The sequence below is a fragment of the Balaenoptera musculus genome, chromosome 5 (assembly GCF_009873245.2).
Source record: "Balaenoptera musculus isolate JJ_BM4_2016_0621 chromosome 5, mBalMus1.pri.v3, whole genome shotgun sequence".
Classification (NCBI taxonomy): domain Eukaryota; kingdom Metazoa; phylum Chordata; class Mammalia; order Artiodactyla; family Balaenopteridae; genus Balaenoptera; species Balaenoptera musculus.
Window position 1 is genome coordinate 137,133,070 of NC_045789.1, and position 19,500 is coordinate 137,152,569.

Here is a 19,500-nt window from a genome sequence, read left to right on the forward strand (position 1 = left end):
CAAGCAGAGGGCCCCACCCTTAGGGGCTGCCTCTGAGAGCGCTGTCCCAGGGCGTTCCCGATGCCAACCCCGGGGCCGTCCTGCCCGGCTCTGTGCACGCTTCCGGGGCGACCACTTTCGGCAGATGCTCTCCCCAAGGACTGTCAGTAGAAGGGGGTCCATGCCTAGAAATGACGCGCGTTTATAAGAAGTGGCTTTTCACTTTCACAAGTTATAATACATCATCCTTTATTTTTCCAGGCTCCCCTAGTCCAACATGACATTCGCTAGTGAGAAACTGGGGGTTTCCAGTGGCCCGGGCTCAGATCGTGAAGTGGAGGGAAGCATACTAGGTGCTGAGAACTCCCCTCCCTGGCCAAGCCGGGCTGGTGAGAAGCCAGGTGCGCAGAGGGACTGGCGTGTTACGGGGCCAAAAGGAAGCTGAGTGACGTTGACTCACGGATGGGAACATCCAGGACACACAGGAAGATGCAGCTTCACAAAGACGGGGAGGGGGACAGACTCTGGGGACACCTTTGCAGTGTTTCACAGGCCTCTCAACGCATTGACAAACATTCCGTGTCAGGCACCACGCTCTAGCCCACACCTAATCACAAGCAGGACGTCTTCCAGCGGGGGACCCGCCGGCCTCCTGCCGTGGATGCCCTGCTGACTTTGTGGATCTAGGCGGCACCTCCCATCCCGTCTCCCCGAGGGTCTGGTTGTCGGTCTCAGGACCCGGCACGAGCATCCCTCCCTGGGGGTGTCCGTGTTTTATGGGGGAGAAGGGGGGAAGGTGGGACGCCCCTGGCCATGTCACCAAGAGGGCATGGAAATCCTTCATTCTGGGGCACTGGCCGTCAGGGGAGGATGTCTTCTCTCCAAGACTTGGAAAATGACAGCGAGAAAAACAGTGGTGGCTGTATTTTACGTGTACTTACAAACAGCATTATGGCGGGGGCGGGGAGTGGGTCTGCCTTTTGGGGTACCTGTACGACAGGTCAAAGAGCAAAAAAGCACAAAGAAAACAGACAAGGAGTCCTGTGTATTAGGAACACACCCAAAATCCGAAACCACACAGATGCGAACAGTGGAGAATCAGGCTGGAGGTGTTCCCCTTCAGCGGGACCATAGAATTAAACTCTTTATATATGTCGTCTTTAAGTAGGCTCTACTTTTTAATAAAATAAAAACTTCTGTGTTACTTTAAAGATATCATTTAGGCATCTAAGGGATGATCTGGAAGAAAAATGCAGTGCACGGAGGGCCCTGGCAGAAGCTGCCTGTTTAGACTGAAGTTCCTCCCTAAACACTGATTCATCACAAAGGCCGTAAAAACCGAGCCCCCATGCTTCTTGCAGCCCTGGGTGGCACTCCCCCTGCCTCGGGGGTGGGGGGCCCATGTGCCAGGCCGTGCCTCCTGAGGCTGAACGGGTGAGGGGGGCCACGCCGTGCGCCCACCCACCCATGACCCTGTCAGCGCCTGTCATCGACAGGCCTCCTCAAATCTCCGGTCCCATCGCCTCTGTGGCCCCAGGGCCCAGCGTGGGGTGGGCACTGCCCGGAGGCCTGGGAGGTGGGCTGCACTTGTCTGTTTCCCCATCTCCGGGGCAGTGACTTGCAGCATCTCCCTGATGGCAAGCAACAGCGGGGAAGGAATAGTGCGAAGCCAGGCGTCTGGGCCCTAAACTACGGGCGGGAGCGGTGCTGGCAGAAACGGGGGGGCTGCACCTGCTCTGGGACCTCCTCCCGCCCCCAGGCCCCAGCCCGGCCCTTCCAGGCGCCCACCGCCCACCGTGGACACAGAGAAGCCAAAGCCAAGTGCAAGAGGAGGGGTCTGGTGGTTCCCGCAGGCGTGCCCGTGGTCAGGGGCCTCGGCAGCGTCAAAACAGCAGGGCTTTCTTCTTGAGGTCGTTCCTCTTCCAGAGGGCCAGGCGGTCAAACTCTTCCATGCTCATCCCAAACACCTCCTGGAACTCCTCGGGCGACAAGTGTCTCTTCAGAAAAAAAGGAAAACCCAGAGGGGAGCAGTCAGCAACTTCGCCCCTTGAGGCGGGATCTGCAGCAAGGATGGGGTGGTCCCCCTCAGCGCACCCGGGGCCCTCGGGCTCCCCACCTTCTCTCTGTATCCCCATCACTCTGCTTTGCAGTGGACAGAACCAAGCCCAGAGGAAAGAGATCTGGTTAGGGCCCCACGGTGACCAGCTGCAGAACCGGGGCCAGAGCCCTGACTCCTGACACCTACAGACACATGTCCCACTGCAGACAAAGTTTGAAAGCACACCCGGGAGAGGACTTCCTCCTGCCTGGAAATGGCTGAGCTTTCAGGAGATTTGCATATGTGGGCACATTCATGATTTCATTTAATTTTCATGGCCGCCGTTTGAGAGCCGGAAGTGGGCGGTTTATTTCGCCCCCATTTCACAGATGAGGACGCTGAGGTGTGGAAGGCGAGCAAAGGAGCCTCAGTTCAAATCCTCCCTCTTCCCCACCTCTGCTGTGTGACCAAGAGTGAGTTTTTTGTGTCTCTGAGCCCGATCCCGGGGGCACAATGGAGAGGCTGAGCAGCTCGGTGTCAAGGGCACCTGCGCCAGCTAGCCTCTGGAGCCTCGGTCTACTCACCTGTAAATGGGGTCACCCTGGCAACCCCCCCAGAGCTGCGTGGGTGAGTGGGTCAGCGCAGGTCAGCTCTCAGGGCTGAGCCCGGCCACGGGCGGGGCCAGTGTGTGTTGGGCACGTTTGTTAGGATCCGAGATAGAGCAACCTCTGTGGATCTTCCCCTGACTGCCCCCCGAATTCTAGACTGTTCCTTGCAGGTTTCTGCTCCCATCAACCCCACATCTGTCTTCCTCAGTAACTCCTTCTTGACCTTCGAGACCCGGCTCGGGTGGGCACGGCACCATCTCCCGGGGGGCTTCCCAGGGGGAGTGAGGCTGTCCCCCTCCTGCCTGGGAGGGCTGAGGGGAAGACGGAAAGGAGGTGGGGGACAGTCTGCAACAGGAGGGGGGGGTCAGGTTCTGGCCCCAGAGGACCCGGTTCAGATCCCCCCTCTGGCCCCCATTTGAGAAGCGTGGCTTCCGTGTGGCCGCGTGGAAACCGGTCTGGCTGACCTTCCGTGTGCTTAGCAGGATCACCGCGCGACCCAGCAGATCCACTCGCAGGTGGATCCCAGAGGACCCAAACTCGCGCGGACACCTGCACACCCACGTTCACAGCGGCATCCCCCACAAGGGCCAAGAGCGGCAACAACCTAACTGCCCATCGAAGGACAAACGGATAAACAAAATGAGCTCGATTCAGACTCGGGAACACGGTTCACCCACACAAAGTCGTGAAGCTCTGACGTTCGCTAAAACACGGACACGGCCGTTAGGCTGGTCCCATTTATACGAAACGTCCAGGATGGGCAGATCCACAGGGCCCAAAACCAGAGTAGTCATTGCCGGGGTCTTGGGGAGGGAAAGGACCCGAGAATAGCTGGTCAACGGTACGGGGTTTCCTGCTGGGCTGATAAAAGTGTTCTGGAATTGGACAGAGGTAGTGGAGGTCGTACAACCTTGAGAATGTATTAAACGCCACTCAGTCATACGCTTTAAAATGGTTAAAATTGTGACTTTTGTAATTTAAAAAACCCAATTCCTGCCCCCAAAAGAGTGGTTTCCTTACATTTAAAACAAAACACCTCATACTAAAGGTTATTGTGATGATCAAGAGAGAAAACGGTGTGAAGACACATGGTTAACTATGGAAAGCAGAAACATCAGTCACTGCCACTTGTGTCCTTCGTAAAAATCACCAAATCTGTGTGGCACGCACTGGGTTTTGGAGCCCAGTTGCCGGCAGGATATGGGGGAGGGAACCCAAGGGACCCATTTTTGCTGAGTCACAAAAGGCCCTCCTAACAGAATCTGGGCCTGGGGTCCTCAGAGGGCGCACACACTCTCACACACACACACACAGAAACATATATAGACACACACAGACACGCACGGAGACACCCACACATACACAGACACAGAGATACACACAGACATACTAGACACACACTCACACAGACACACACAGACATACACAGATACACACAGACACATCACAGACACACACACACACACACACACTCAGGGATACAGACATATACAGACACACAGACATACACAGATACACACACACACACAGACTCCACAGACATACACAGACACACACATAGACATACACAGACACACACAGCACACACACATAGACATATACACACAGATATACACAGACACACACACAGAGACATATACAGACATGGAGACACACACATACATAGACACACAGATACACACAGACATACTAGACACACACGCACACAGAGACACACAGACATACACAGATACACACAGACACATCACAGACACACACACACACACACTCAGGGATACAGACATATACAGACACACAGACATACACAGACACACACACAGACACACACACACAGACATATATAGACACACACAGACACACATGGAGACACACATAGACATACACAAACACATAGATACACACAGACATACTGGACACACACTCACACAGATACACACAGACACATCACAGACACACACACACACACACTCAGGGATACAGACATATACAGACACACAGACATACACAGACACATCACAGACATACACACACCATCAAGCTAGTCTCTGCCAGGGAAGAGCCGTGAGCCGCCTGCTGCCATCTCGGACCTGCAACCAGGAAGAAGGTTCTGGCACATGCCAGAAACGAGCCACCTGCATGGTGCTGACACTGGGGTTTCCTGCCGATCTGGGGAATCCACAACCCAGCCCACGGGGACTCAGAACTGTCATTTCAGACTTCAGCACCCACTTCCAGGTACCATGTCACAACCTTCCCAAGGACTGTGGGTCAACCAAGATGCCCAACGGGAAGGATAAAAGGAAAATCGCGTCTCCTGTTATTGGGTGAGTGTTGAGTGGGAGCCTGACACAGGCCGGGGTCCTGAGGCCCCGGGGGGCGTGGCTGCGGGTGGTTCATGGGAGCGTGGCGGGGCAGAGAAAGATCAGAGGCCTGAGCGAGACGAGGGTCTTCAGGGCCGGGCCCTGGGGAGGTGGAAGCAAGGGGAAGGGGCCCAGAGGGGACCGCGAGCAGGGATCCCAGGGGGGCATGGAGCAGGATCGCGGGGTGGCGCCCAGCGCCCCTGCAGCCTGTGATCTCCTGCTTTAGGGCCCCTGGGTGTCTCCGGGGTTGGGTCTCCCAGGCGGTGACACACAGAGGGGAGGAGAGGGGACAGCGGCGACACAGGTCACCGCACTCTAAGCTGGGAAGGGGAGAGCGGCGCGTGAGGGTGACCCTGTGCTCAGGGCCAGGGAGTCTCCCGCTAGCAGCAGGGGGACCACGGCAGGGCCTGCGGGGGGTGGGAAGGGGGCCCAAGGAGTCACTCACCCCCGGCACCCACCGCAGGTCCCATGCAGCCCGTCCTCCAGCCTCCAGACCAAGACGTCCTGAGGACTGAGTCCGAAAAGCTGCACAGAAACCCGGGCTCTACGGGCAAGGGGACACCCAACTTTGGGGGCCTGAGAACTGGGGACATGTGGTGGGTTAGCGGGCGGGAGGAGAGGCAAAGGAGAGGACCCTCTGGGGCTGGCGCTCCCAACCCTGCTCCCCCCGCCTGGCCCCCACCTGGCCACAGGAGCCCACCCCATTGCCGGGGAGGCAGCCGGGAGCAGGAGGGAGGGAGGGGTGCTGCACGGTGTCCCAGCTGAGTTCCCAACCCCGCAGCCCTGTCACAATGCCCCGGGGTGCTTGTCACATCTGAGAGTGCCTGCCCCCTCCCCTCCGCCCCCCCAAAACCTCCCAAGGCAGCCTTAGGGGCCCAGGAGCCCGCGTGTGTCACATCCCTCCCAGAGCAGCTGATGGCAGCTGGGTTTGGGGACTCAGGTCAAGGGCAAGTCCTGGGGGCTGGCAGGGACCCCCGGGCTCTGGTCCTGCTTCCTCATCTGTAGGCTGAGAACAAAACTTGGCTGCCTGAGGGCTCTGGAGGGCAGGAGAGGGTCACATGGGGAAGGCCTGGCAGAGGGATGTGCTCAACCATCCCAGCTCCAGCTGTGTGGTCTTTAGTATCTCACCACACCTGGCTGATCCCACGGCCTCCCAGGGAAGAAGGGGCTAAGGGCTCCCGCTCCTGGCAGCTGGGAAATTGGTAATCTCCCTCAAGGCAGAGTCAGGGCCCCCATCCAGGGCTCTTCTTGCCCGCCCGAGTGCCTGCCGCAGCAGGAGGGACGTGGCAGAGCACGGCTGACCCCAGAGGCCAGAGCCAGCTTTCTGACCCTGGCCCAACTCCCCCGGCCGCTGACTCCTGAAGGCTCCCCTGGCCCGCCAAGGCCAGGCACTGCCGAGTTCCCTCCCGAGCCGGCAGGAAGGCAGCCCAGGGCACGGTGCCTGGGCCGAGGGACGTTCCGGGATGGCCTCGCTTCTGGGGTGCACCGGGGAGAGCCCCTGGGGAGGAGGCCATTTTTGCAGCATGGTAGGGGTCCCACACGCTTTGCCGGGGGTCTGCCTATGTGTCACCCTCCAGGGCAGCATCGTGCAAAGACCTCGGGCTCAGGAGCCAGACACACAAGAATCCGGTCCTGGCTCCAGGCCTGTCCAGCTGTGCTGAGTGACACGACCTCAGCTGTGATGTCTGTAAAATCGGAATAATCCTGTCTGTGCCTTCATCCATTCTCCCTCTGCCTGGAATGCCGGCCCTTCCTCCTCTGCCCACATAACCCCTACTCACTCCCCAGAACTGGGCTTGGGTGTCAGCTCCTCCAGGAAGTCTCTCCTGACTGCACCCGTCACCCCAGGCTCCCAGACCCGCAAGCCTCCTTTCCGTGGTGTAAATACACCACGGCCAGTTTCAAGCTTCCAACGTGACGCCCCTGAATGCAGAGCTGGAAAGAGATGCCCGGGGGCACATCGTCACATATTGTTCCTCCCGCACACAGACGCAATAGCGGTTAAGTAACCTCGAGAGCACAGATGGTAGTAAAATGTAGTCGAGAGATTAGGGAGCAGGGAGTGCTGAGTATTTATCACCTTTGCTTTAAATGTAATCTTCATAATCATAAGTGTACATCATTTGTTTTTCAGTAATGGCTGGTTTAACAACCAGCGTGGGAAATTCCTGAAAATATAACAACAGGGGCAGCTCTAGCAGCCCCTGATCTCTGAGCGAGCCGGATGCACTAGGGGTCCCTCCGTAACAAGCACCCCCGGGGAAGGGACAGGGCCTGGGACCCTGCCTGGGGCGCTCCTGGGCGGTAGGGTGAGCGGAGAGAAGGGAGGGGAAGGGCTGGTCCTATGCAGGCGCTCTGCTCTCTCCTCATTCAGGTGCCGGGACGCAGAAATAAACCAGAGCAGGTGCGCCCACCCCAAAGAGATCTCACACCTGCCAGGCAGGTGGGTCAGAGCACAGTTAAGTCCATGCGAGGGCCTGGGACCTGGAGGCCTTGATGCCTTGTGAAGCACTGATGACATGCCACCAGCATCTTACAGCCAGAGGTAGTTTTCCGAGGGACGTGATCTGACTTAACCCTGTAACCTGGCTTCATCGCCAAGGGCTCCCTGAATACAGGAATCAGTAACGGCCACTAACCTCTGCTCGCAGCAAGGGCTCATCAAGGGACAGCAGCCGGGAACCCAGGGCACACACGGCTCTGTGCCAGATGCACACGCGCACTCACACCCAGGGAGGCAACTAGTGTGGGAGCTGGTGGTGCCCAGAGGACGTGGACCAGGCCACAGACAGGGACATCTCCCGTGTCACCCAGCCTGCAAGTGGCACATTAGAACTCGGACCTTCTGGCCGGGGGTCCAGGGCTCTTTCTGAGAAGCTGCCGTCTGCTGCTCCTTGAGACCACCGTGCCGTTCAGACCAGCAGGTCCACGCAGCTGGGGGGCTACCCTCCCCTTGGCAGACGGGCCCACGGAGGCCTGTCTACCTGGAAGCCGGGCCATCCATTCTGTCCCTCTGTGGCAGAAAGCCCCACTTTTTCTGGGTCACGGGCCCTCCGAAACGACGACGCAGTGGCCCATTTTGGTAGAATCACCCACACTCATACACGCAGAGTCCGGATCCAGGAGGCCTACTCGGGGATCCCAGTTCGGACCCTGAACCCCGCCATTCTCCTGCACTGATGGAGGACCACTGGCCAGGCTCGGGAAGGGACTTTATGACAGTTGCTGCCATCCTCACCTGCCCTGAGATTCTAGTTTTCATTTTACGACCTCAGGAAACCCAGGCTCAGAGAGGTCCCATGCCTCGCCCGAGGGCATGCAGCCTGGGCGCCAGGCCAGGTGGCTCGAGAGCCCGGGCCCTTCCCTCAGCCCTGACTTCCTGCCCCCTGATGCAGCTTCTGGAAGCGTCCGGGGCTTTGTGGTGGAGGCCCTCGGCCTGCGCTCCCCCTGCTCTGCAGGGTATCCCAGGCTAGCCGCCACCCTGCTGGGATTGGCCTGCCTCGATTTCCCTGCAGGGCATTCCCAGTACCCCCTGCCCACCTCACCAAGTGCAGATGTCCCACGCCAGCCCACCGGCCACTGCCAGGCCCCCTGCTCCAATGGGGGCTGATCGGGTGGGCTCAGGCCCCAGACCCGCTCAGCCTGCGAATCCTAGACTGGCAAGGGCCCACGTTTCTTCTGAGGCCTGGGTCCCACGGTGCCTCCCTGCCCCATCACACTGTACAAGGAGGCCCTGTCTGCAGACAGGAGGCCCTGTCTCACCGTGTCCTTGCCCACCTCTTCCACCACCGTTCTGCTCCACGGTGGGCACCTACGGGTTCTGGAACATGCCAGGCTCTTTGCCACCCAGAGCCTGCAGTGCTCTCCCTCCACTTCACACAGCAGCTCCTCCTCCTTCTACAGGTACCAGTTCAAATGTCCCCCTCCTCCAGAGAGCCCTCCCACATTGCACTAGCCAAGCGAGCAGGCCCCGGGCCATGTATGTCTCTCAGTACAGAGTCACTGCTGATCTCATCTGGTTCTCAGCTCCAGTAGGGCAGGATGGGCCTGTCTGCAATCCTCATCCAGGGACAATCTGTGCTCTCTGCATCCCTGAATCTAAATCTGTGCTCTCACCTTGCCGGCCACACTGCCTCCCAGCTTCCTCTCTCCTCCTTCAGAGCCCATTCCACTTGCCTGCCCTACTCTGCACTGCGTCTCCCTCCTCCCTCCCCACCCTCTGCCCCTAAGTCCCTGCCACTTGGCCTGGCCTTGGAGGACTGCTCCTGTTTGTTCTCCGTGCCTCTCCTTGGAGGCCCTAGGGTCCCAGAGGCTGCGGCAGACCCATCTCCCAGACACACCCAGTGGCTGGGAACCCACACTTCACCATCAGTCTGTCAGGTTCTTATCAGACAGGTCGGATGAGTCTAAACAAAGGACGTATTCTTTAACTGCGGGACCTTATTTTTCAGGCACATTCCTACAACTTGGGCTTTTCCTGCTTGAGCAAACTCAGGTGTGCATTTAGCCTCAGGGTCTGGCAGAGGTGGCCCCAGAGGAGCCGCTCAGCCTTGCCTCTGCTGAGCACTCAGAAAGGAGGACCCTGGGGACTCGCCTGGACACACCCTCCTTCCAAACCTGTTCAGCCGGCAGCCTTTGCTCTCTGCATGAGTCAGCCTGGCCAGGCCCTGGTGCCTGGCTGTTTGGCCAAACACTAGTCTAGGGGTGGCTGGGAAGGTATTCTGTCAATGTGGTCATGCCTACAATCAGCGTTTAAGTGAAGATGACCCTCCATAATGTGGTGGCCTCATTCACTCCGTTGGGGCAATCACTGAGGGCTTCCTGGAGAAGGAGAAATTCTGCTTCTAAGTGTCAGCTCCTGCCTGAGTGTCCATCCAGCCTGCTGCTGGCCTGCCCTGCAGATTCCACACTTGCCAGCCCCATGGGAAGCCAATTCCTTAAATTAAATTTCTTAATACATATCTGTGTCCTTATCTGTCTGTCCGTCTGTCTACCTGTCTCCTGTTGGTTCTGATTCTCCGGAGGGCCCTGGCTGATACACCTTCCTACCTAAGGAGCCGAATGTGTGCTCTGGGAGGTTGGGGCAAGGAAGGGTGATTAGAAATTCACTTTTAATACTGTAATTAATCCAGGAAGATGCACAGCACAGTGGCCCTGTGTGACTACTTAGCCGGAACCCCAGGTCTGTCCCCCAGAAGCCGAGGGCCTGGGGACGTCCTCCAGCTCCCCCACCCCCACCCCTTCCCACCAAGGCCTCCTCTGCAGCTGCTGCACCGACTTGTGAAAACCAAGTACAGGAACGTGTCAAGTGCTTGGAACAGCCTAGTGATCAAGTGCTTGTAAATAAGCCAAATCTGATAAATTCTCAAACATCCTGTTTTTACCCCATATCGGGCATCAAGGAGGGACCTCTGTTCTCCTGGCGGCCAAGCCTGTGGCTGATCCTACCTCCATTCACAGCCAGCCACCTTGCTCTTCCACTAAGTTCTTAGCAATCATTGTTTGGCCAGCCCATAGCACCCCATCCCCGTGGAAACCTTTTTCTAATCCATACTGGCCTACTCGGTTCCCAGGTTGGTAAACTGGGGGTGACATGGACAAAATAATTGAAACCGTGTGCACATCACACCTGCCTGGGGCTCGCTCACGGCAGGTGCTCATGGCTACTTCTGAACAACTGAATAGACGCTCAAACCACCCAGCAGGACAGGCAACAGTGATGTCATCTGACAGGTAAGGGTCAGGCTCAGAGTGGTTAAGTAACTGGTCCGCGGTCACACAGCTAGACATTATGGAGACTGGATTCACACCGAGGTCATCCCGACCCTAAGTGCTCTCTCCCTCCACCAGGATGCCACCTTTGGATGGCAAGAGGCAGATGCACGAGCAAAATGGCCACGTCTTTCGGCAAATGCCGGGCAGCCGGGCAGAGGTTTGCAGGAGTGGCCTCAGGTAAGGGGACACTTGAGTCTGCCCGGGGTAGGTAAGGCTCTTCCCCCTCAGAGTGGAAGCTCCTGGTACAGCCAAACGCAGGAAGGATCTGAGACCCTCCAAGGCATGAGGTCCTTGGGTGCCAGGGGTAGGCGTTGGGACCCAGACCCCCCAGGACAGAAAGTGCTGGATCTCAGGGATGGTGTAAAACTGGCCCCGGACAGGTCTCCCCGGGAAGCCTGATCCTGGCTCTGCGCATTGGGATCACACGATTCATCTGACTGCCTTCTATGTGACAGCGCTTCCAGAGCGGCGGAGGACTGCCACTCTCCTTCCTAACACCTCCATGAGTCACCAACCTTTACTGAGCACCTACTGTGGGCCACCAGGTGCCTATATGGCGCCTTTCTCTTTGTGAGGCTGAGCATCCTGAATTCCCTTGTCTGTGCCTCACAGGCCAGAGCGACAAACGTCATCAGAACCTGGGTTCGTCCTGCTGCACCGAGTGACCGCCACTCACCCAGCACCCCATCCCGACAGCCCGGAGTCACGCCAGGCGTGCCCCTGCCCCTCCCACTTTGACCTCCGAAATAGGGCCTGAATGTACCCGCTTCTCACCTCCGCACTGCCAACACCCTGTCCAAGATGCCATCATGTCTTGCCTGGACAACCCAACCGCCTCCAAAATGGTCTCCCTGCATCCACACAGCCAATTCAGGCTTCACAGTGCAGCCTCGGGCACTGTTTTACTTACGTAATCAGGTCGTCCTGCAACTTTAAAGCCTTGCCTTTCCTAGAAACCAAACTGCTTATCGTGGCTCAGGGCCCTACGAGGCCTGGCCCCTCCTGCCCATCACCCACTCAAGCACAGCTAGTTCCTTCTCAAACAGGCTATGCTGCCTCCTGCCCCAGGGCCTTTGCACCTGCTGTGTCCTCTTCCTGGAATTCTCTTCCTACCTGCCATGACTCACCTTACGTGCAAGTGCACGCGCACACACACACACACACACACACACATGCAGGCATACTTACTGCACCCAGTTAACTTTTACCCCCTTTCAAATGCTCACAGGCCCACCTTCCTCTCCTTTAGAGCCCTTATCTTGGTGTATAACTTCACACACTCATCTGGGTCATCAGTTGATTGACGTCTACCTCCCATCAGGCGGCGTCTACGGGCAGAGCTCATGCTGGTTTCTGCTCATTGTGCGTCCCTAGGGCCCAGCTCAGTGCCTGGCACGTGTTCACCAAACCACTGAGACTCAGCCAAGTACTCTGGCAGTAAAGGATGGATAACAAGCCTTGACCATTTGACGGACAGACTGGTCCTCCTTCCAGGGACCAACCCTACAGAGGTGTGTGGGCACCACCAGCTGTCTGCCCACGTCCATCTTCTCCCCTTGCTGGGCACACAGCAGACCCGCAGCTTTGCCATGTGACCGAGCCCCAGCCAACGGCCTGTCACTCCACAGCCTGGCCCCTGGGACCCTCCCCTGTGTGGAACTGAAGCCTAGCAGGACACTGTGGGGCTCCTGGGCATGGAAGCCTTTCTGTGCCCCCCGTTCCTTGTTTGTAGGGATCAGACTCCAGCCTCCATGACCTTCCCTGAGTTCCAAAGGGCAGATTCGAACAGTTGCTAATCAGGGAAGGGACTGGATGCAGAAACAAGGGAAGAACAGCCAAGAAACGATAGTGCAGCCTTGGGGCAGGGTCTTGGTTCCACCTCAAGGAATACACATAACAATATATTTTGAGCTCTTTATCGAACTAGAACCCCAATAAATGGAAGATGTCAGTATTCTTCATTCCAGAAAAGACCACCTGAGGCCAGAATAAAGGAGTGCAGGCCCTGCACACACCCTAATCTTATCAGCAATCCCCCACCTTGAACCTTTGCTAGAAAACTCCTCATCAAATCCACCCAGGTTGGGACATACAGTTCTTCGGGGCAGGAGCCTGCTGTGGCCCCCTTTGCCTGGCAAAGCAATAAAGCTATTTGTTTCTACTTCACCCAAAACTCTGTCTCCGAGATTCAATTCAGCACCAGTGCACAGAGGCCAAGTTTTCGGCATCAGAACGGGACGCGGGACCACCACGCAGCCATCTAAGAGGACGGGCAGATCCGCATGAATTGGGATGGAAAAATGTTCACATAAAATTTCAGAGAGAAAAAGCAGATGTCAAACTGCATAAACAGTATGAGGCTACTTATCCAAAAGAGAATTCAGTTATCTCTGGGTATTTGTGCAAAAAAAGAGACTTCCAGAAGCATGTCCGCCCCGGAGCTAACAGGAGTTTTGACTCGGTAGGGGAATTCCATGTAATGTTTACGTTCTTCTTTGTGTTTTTCTGGACTTTTACAAGAGTTATGAATTGTTTTTATATTAAAAATAAAGCTCTCTCCCCTGAAATAAAAACATTGGTGTCCCTTCCTCTCCTGCTGGGATGGAGGCCCTCCTGAGCCCCTCCTGAGCCCCTCCTGGCTCACACCCCAGCTCCAGACCCTGAAGGCTGTGGGACGTGCCCCGTTTGCGATAACGCTTCCAATTTGCCTCCTGGCTTGACTGAGATCAGGAAGAGAATGATTACAGAGGGACGCACCCTTGGGTGTGTTCTTGGAGATTTGGGTGATTAAACGCATTACCCCGTCCTCCAAGGTTTTTTTTTTTAAAAGGGAAACACTTACATGTATTAACCACTTGATATTTTGCACCTTCACTCTGTACTGTAGCAAAATAAGGGGTGGGGTATGGGAGTTGGTTAAAGCGAACCCCAGACCCAAGAGGGAAGCAGCAAGTCCCAAGGGGCGGGTGGCCCCGAGGCTGCTGCTGTGCCAGGAGCTGGAGCGGCAGGCACCCCAACCCCGGCCCCGCGGGGGGAGTCAGGAGCCCTCAGGGCACCCACGCTTAAGGAACAAACATGCAGAACAATGGGAGCCCTTCAGGCGGGTCCTGACTGAGTCACCCAGCAGCGCAAGCCTCCCGTTTTACAGCAGTGGGACACGACCACACCCTTCACAAGGGCTCAACTTCAGCAGGAGCCAAAGAGTGTGTCCCCTGCAGAGGCAGCGGGGATGGTCACGGGTGAGGCCCAGGAAGAGGCTGCCTAGGACCTCGCCTTCCAGAGCACCGGGCAGGCATCCCTTAAGCTTGATTCAGGGCCTGCTCTGAGCACCTCCACGTGCTCCCCCTGCCCCCCACTCACACCCCAGCTTCCGAGCCGGTCCGGCCGCCCCGTCCCCAGCCCCGGGAGTGACCCGCACTCGTCCTAACGGGTCAGAACATTCCAGTCGTCCTTCCTCTTCTACGGGGTGAGGTCCAAATGTCCTGCTAAGTGGCCAGCCTCCTGAGCAAAGGCCCTGGGGTCGTTCGGCTCTGTGGTCCTTTGCCGGCAAGATGCCGCCCACACCCTGGGGACTCCAAGACTCAGCGGCTGGGCTGCGCTGCCTGACCACAGCGTCCACGGGCTTGCTGGCCGTGAGGCTCCTCCCCCCCGGCCTCAGCTCCCCACCTCCCTGCAGCCAAGCCCTTGCTGCTGTGTGAGCCCACCATCATCCTCCCTGTCTCTAGGTCCCAGGTCCCAGAGCCCCTCTAGGAACCCCCACCCCCACCCCGAGTCTCTTCCCTGCAGACTCTGAGCCCCGGGGGAGGGGAGGTGAACATCTGTCCATCAGTCAGGCCAACACACACAGAGGAAACATTCAGGAGATGGAAGGAGGGAATCTGGGTCTGGAGACGTGACTAAGCCCCACCCGAAGGGACCCGTCAGTCGTACGAGCTGGCAATTCCCCTTTAGCTTAAACCACTTCGGGTCAAGTTCCTACTATTGCAACAGAGAAGTCAAAATGGACACGCCTCCCCCGACTGCTGCGGCCACACCGGCGTCCCTGTCCCCTCCTTGCCACCACTACCCCGTACCCTGGGCGAGGGGCTTTATGTGACCTCTCGTGGCTACAGCCACCCACCCAGTGCTTATCAATATCCTCACCTTAAAGGGCGGAGATCAGGGCGCCAGAGCCATCTGTCTGGACCACCTGAGACGGGGCTTCCTTACAGGTCTGCCTGCTCTCCGCTCAGATTGGCTCCCACCTGGCAGCCCTCCGGAGCCCCGGGGCACTGCTGGTGCCCCTCAACCACAACCACGCCCCTACAGCTCCCTCCCAGCAGCCACCTGAGCCCCCGCCCACACAGGCAGCAGGGCAGGGGCTGGCGCTGGCCGGACACACACTCTGCCTCAGGTGTTCCCAGCCCCCGGGGCACAGGTGGGGCGGGTGGCCCTGGGCCTTCAGGAGCCTCCAGACCCCTCACCCCAGTGAAACCTTCCTGACGTGGCTCGGGAGGTGAAGTCCATTGTTGGTCATTGATTTCCTTGTGGGAGCACAGTGAGGATGGATGAAGTACGCACTCTGGCCACTTGGGACCGTGGCTCGTGGTGGGGCCCAGTCAACAGATGTCTGTGCCCTTGACCTGCGGGTCTTTTAAACATACACTTGCTCCCAGAGCTCAGTATTACTCAAGATCGGGGCGAGAGTGGTCAAACGGGAAGCCATGAATTGGGCCGATTTTCTGAATATCAGCGCTCGGGGAAGAGGCGAATGTTACCCAGTTAAGCACAGTGACGAAGGCTTCCCTGCCCCAAACCGCAAGCAGCTGTGCCCCGCTCTGCACAGCCATCTTTGTTGGGTACATGACCACGTTCTCCGGTCTTTGAAACAACGAGGGACCTTGACTCCAAGCCCATCGCCGGGCACCGCGCGGTCCCCACAGGGACCTTGGGGGCGATGCACGTCGACTTTGTGGACGTCAAGGCAGCTGCAGAGACTCGCTCGGCAGACGTGACCCTCCACCCCTGGGGCCCCTCTCACCTCCAGTCTTGTCCGGTCCACGTCTTTGGGCAGCTTCACGCGGATTCGGTTTGTGACGATGAGGGCGTCATAAGGATAGATCTGCGGGGAGACGAAAGTCCGGGTTCACTCGGGAAGCAAGCATGTGCGGGGACAAAAGAGCCGAGCCCGAGGCCAGCAGAGAGGTACATACTGCATCTGACACACACATTTCACAGGGAAATGTCTGCTTTTCACAGGGAAAGCACAACAAAAGGAACTTTTAACCTGGGCAGGTGCAGCTCGGCAGCTGGAAGTCAGCGCAGGAGCGGGCGGCCCCTCTTACCTTGTATTCTGTAAGAGAAAGCAGAGACCACAGGGGCTGGGTTAGAACACGCACGAGCTCGGCCCAAAGGTGGAAGCAAGCCCGTCCAGGACCCCCACCCTGCGGCGGGCCGGGCCTTGCGGTCTCCATCCCTGCCCGCAGCATCCTCCGAGCTGCAGGGGGACGGGCTCTGGGATCTCCGGCGGGAAGCCAGGGGCAGGAGGTTAGGAGCAGGAGGCATGGTCGGGAGGCCGGAGGCCAGACTGGGAGCCAGACGCGGCACCGTGTTCTCCCTCAGCTGTGCTGCTGTCTCCCTGGTGGTCCGGGCCTGCCTCGGTTTACCCCCGTGGAGACAGGCAGCCTTGCTGGGGTCGAACCCCCCTGCCTCTTACTGTTTTACCTTCTTTACCCTGTAGCTACTCTTTTTCAATACAGAGCTCCACATGCTAGCTTTTTAAAAGCTTTTTCTTCCAGACTAAAAGCGGCTTGTTAAAAACTAAAGTTGTATGGATGGGAGGCCTCCGTGAGCACGTAGAAACCACAGGGCAGCATCTCTGGATCTCGGCCACAAGCAAGCCTGTCTCGGCAGGGAGACCCTGGCGAGGGGTTGGGCACCGGCGGGCCGGTCCTTGAATTTCCCCACGTGCCATGCAGGGTCCTGGCCGCCCCGGCTCTGAGCCCGGGGGCCTGGAGGCCACTTAGAGCTCCCTCCACTCCCACATCCAGCGCGAAGCAGCCCAAGAGAGCGGGCTCTGGTCACCCTCGGGGGACAATCATAAGTGAGCATCGCGGGGCCCGGCGGCTCAGGGCTGGCAGAGCCCATGGGCAGGCGCCTGCCACGTGACCGGGTCTGTCTAGTTACACCAACCTCCCTGCAGGCCACCCTGCTGGTGTGAAGCCCTGGGAGGCCACGCGGAGAGCAGGGCTGGGGCAGGATCTGACCCAACTTCAGACCCGCGGGCTTTTCACTGTGTCTCTGCCTCCTTTATTGCTATAGAATTTAACAGTAGGTGTTGGGTTGGCCTCAGCCCTGGCGTGGGACAGTCATTCAAACACAGATTTCTCCCCAGGTGACCCGGAGTGACAAGTAAGTCAGGGTGGGGTTGGCAGCGCTCAAGAGGTGAGCACCTGGGTCAGGAAACGGAGGAGCATCTGAGTTAGGAGGTGGGGAGCGCCGGAGGGAGGGGGAAGGAGCATCTCAGGCAACGTTAGGATGGAGGTAAAGCAATCCCTGACCGGAAGAGGCGGGGACATGACTGCCCCAGGCTCCCTGACTCCACCATGCTCAGAGACTTCTGCCAGCGGCCCTGGTCGGGGGTGGTTTCAGAATGAAACTCGTGGAAACCTGTTAGCGACCCCTGCCCCAGCCAGAGACCCACGGGGTCCCCGCTTCCTGTACCTCGCGTGCCCCAGCTGGCATCCAGGTCTGCTCCACAAGGGGCCAGATTGGCATTCTGGAAGAGAAAGAGAGAGGGCGGCAGGGGGCAGGTTGCAGGGGGCAGGCTGTCGCCAGGGTCCTGGCGGCCTGGCCGGGGAGGAGGGTCAGCCCACGGTACCCACTGAGGCCGGGCTCTGGAAGGGCCGAGTGGCCGCCCACACTTGTCGGGGCTGCCGGCTTCCCACGCGGCGGGTTTGCTCACATACCTCCCGCCGCCTTCCAGGCCTGAGCTGCCCTTGCCTGTCCAGCCAGCTGCTTCCTGCTGTGATGACAGCTCCAGGGCGCCCGGCCCCTCGGCCCGCAGCTGGCCTGGACCCGGAGGGCGGCTCACTCACTAGGGCTACGGCTCTGCTCCCTCCAGACGCACTGTTCCCAGGGGCGCAGGTGGCTGGTGTCCGTAAAGTCCCCAGCACAGACCCCAAGTGTCGTGAGCACCCCGTACAATCACAGTGGCTGTGATTGGTGACGATGCCCAGGGATGGTACCCGGAGGGGGCATGGACCTGGGACCCCGGCCACCTGCCTCAGGTGCCTCCCTCACCTCTCCATGGCACCAGCAGCCAACTCTGATGTCTGGAATTCTCTTTCCCTCTGCCCACCTGAAAAAGTCATCCTGCAAACCTCGACAGAGGGTTCCTGCCCCACCATGCAGGTGCCGGGTGCCACAGGGTCAGTCAGTCCCTCTCCTGTCCAACTCTGTCTTGGCCCTGCATCCTCTGCCCACAGTGGAGAAGAATGTTTTATTTGTGCCCGTATCCCTGGCACCTGGTACAGAGTCTGACACGGGGTCAGGGCTCTTGGCCAGCGCTTCTGGAACTGGGTACAGGGGTTACATTTCCACGGAGAGAGCCCTGCAGTTCAAGAAGGGATTATATTCTTCACCCTTGGGTTGTATTACAGGGAAAGAGCTTTCAGCACTAATTTACTGCAAGAGGTGATAAGTCAGGAGCTGGTCATAGCCCTAGCGAGCGCGGGGTCAGGGCAAGGCCTCCGAAAGCACCGAGTCCAAAGCCCTTCATCCTGAACAGGGGAAACTGAGGCCCAGAGACGCCGGGATGAGGACGGCGAGGCGGGTAAGCACCTAAGCGGAGGGTTGGAGCCGGTCTTTACATTTCTGATACTTTGTCCATCATGGATTTTTTTCATTAATTTGGATTTTTCAAAACACTGTATTACCTTGTTTACCTTGATTACTGAGTCCTTTGGTAAGTGCCCTGAATGCCTCACCTTAGTCCCAGCACTGGGACCCAGAGCCCGGTAACCCTTCACCCGCCGGTGACTCTCCGTGACCCTGCACCTCCTCCACTTGACTGAAATGATTCCCCTTGGGAGTTTTCAAGAACAATATTTGCAGACGTTTTCTCAGGCCACTGACAAGGACCCCCCGTGCACCTGCCTGGTTAGGGAAGCTCCTGCATAAAGCAAGGCAAACCTGTCTCCCACCTGGCCCAGCCGCGATACGAAAGAGAAATGCCGCCCCCTAGTGCCCGCTGCTCTGCATCACAGGCTGTAAACTCCCCGGCCACCGCCACCACCTTGGGCAGTTGGAAATCCACTTCCTGGCAGCAGAACCGGCTTCCTCTGGTCCGCCAGGCTCTGAGACTAGACAGAGACTCTCAGGAGGGAGGGTGGGGCATCCCCGGGGTGGAGGGGGGACAGAGGTCACCGTGTCAGTCCAGAGCAGGGAAAGAGCTCTCTACTCCTGGCCTTCTAAATGCCAAGTGGTGATTATTAACACCATTTAATAGCTGAAGCTCAGAGACGTGAAGCAACTTGCCCAAGGTCACACAGCAAATACATGGAACTGTAAAAAATTTAACCCGTGCATTTTACTTTTCAAAAATTATACTGGGATTGATAACGGTGAGAAGGAAATCGTGGCCATTCACCATTGTTCTTTTCTTGCTGAAGCTCACATTGGAGTGTGCCATTTTACTCACTAGCCACTGAGGTGGAAGTAAGAAGGAGTAGAGACTTGCTTTTATAATAGCTATTCGTTT

The 19,500-nt window shown here is 57.9% G+C and overlaps 1 protein-coding gene across 24 annotated transcripts in view; it reads right to left on the reverse strand.

Annotated features, from left to right (window-relative positions):
• Positions 1 to 207: 207 nt before the first annotated feature.
• ABLIM2 (actin binding LIM protein family member 2) overlaps positions 208 to 19,500 on the reverse strand; it is a 154,989-nt gene continuing 135,696 nt past the window's right edge. For 15 of the 24 annotated variants that reach the window (XM_036852456.1, XM_036852475.1, XM_036852474.1 and 12 more), the window contains 4 exons: positions 17,463 to 17,517; positions 16,085 to 16,092; positions 15,781 to 15,861; positions 208 to 1,976 (listed from right to left, as the gene is read on the reverse strand). In XM_036852456.1, coding sequence (XP_036708351.1) covers positions 1,863 to 1,976; positions 15,781 to 15,861; positions 16,085 to 16,092; positions 17,463 to 17,517 — 258 coding nt within the window. In that variant the 3' untranslated portion in view covers positions 208 to 1,862. Of the gene's footprint in view, positions 1,977 to 15,780; positions 15,862 to 16,026; positions 16,093 to 17,462; positions 17,518 to 19,500 lie in introns of all 24 variants that reach the window. The other 9 variants (XM_036852477.1, XM_036852471.1, XM_036852470.1 and 6 more) reach the window with 3 other exon arrangements.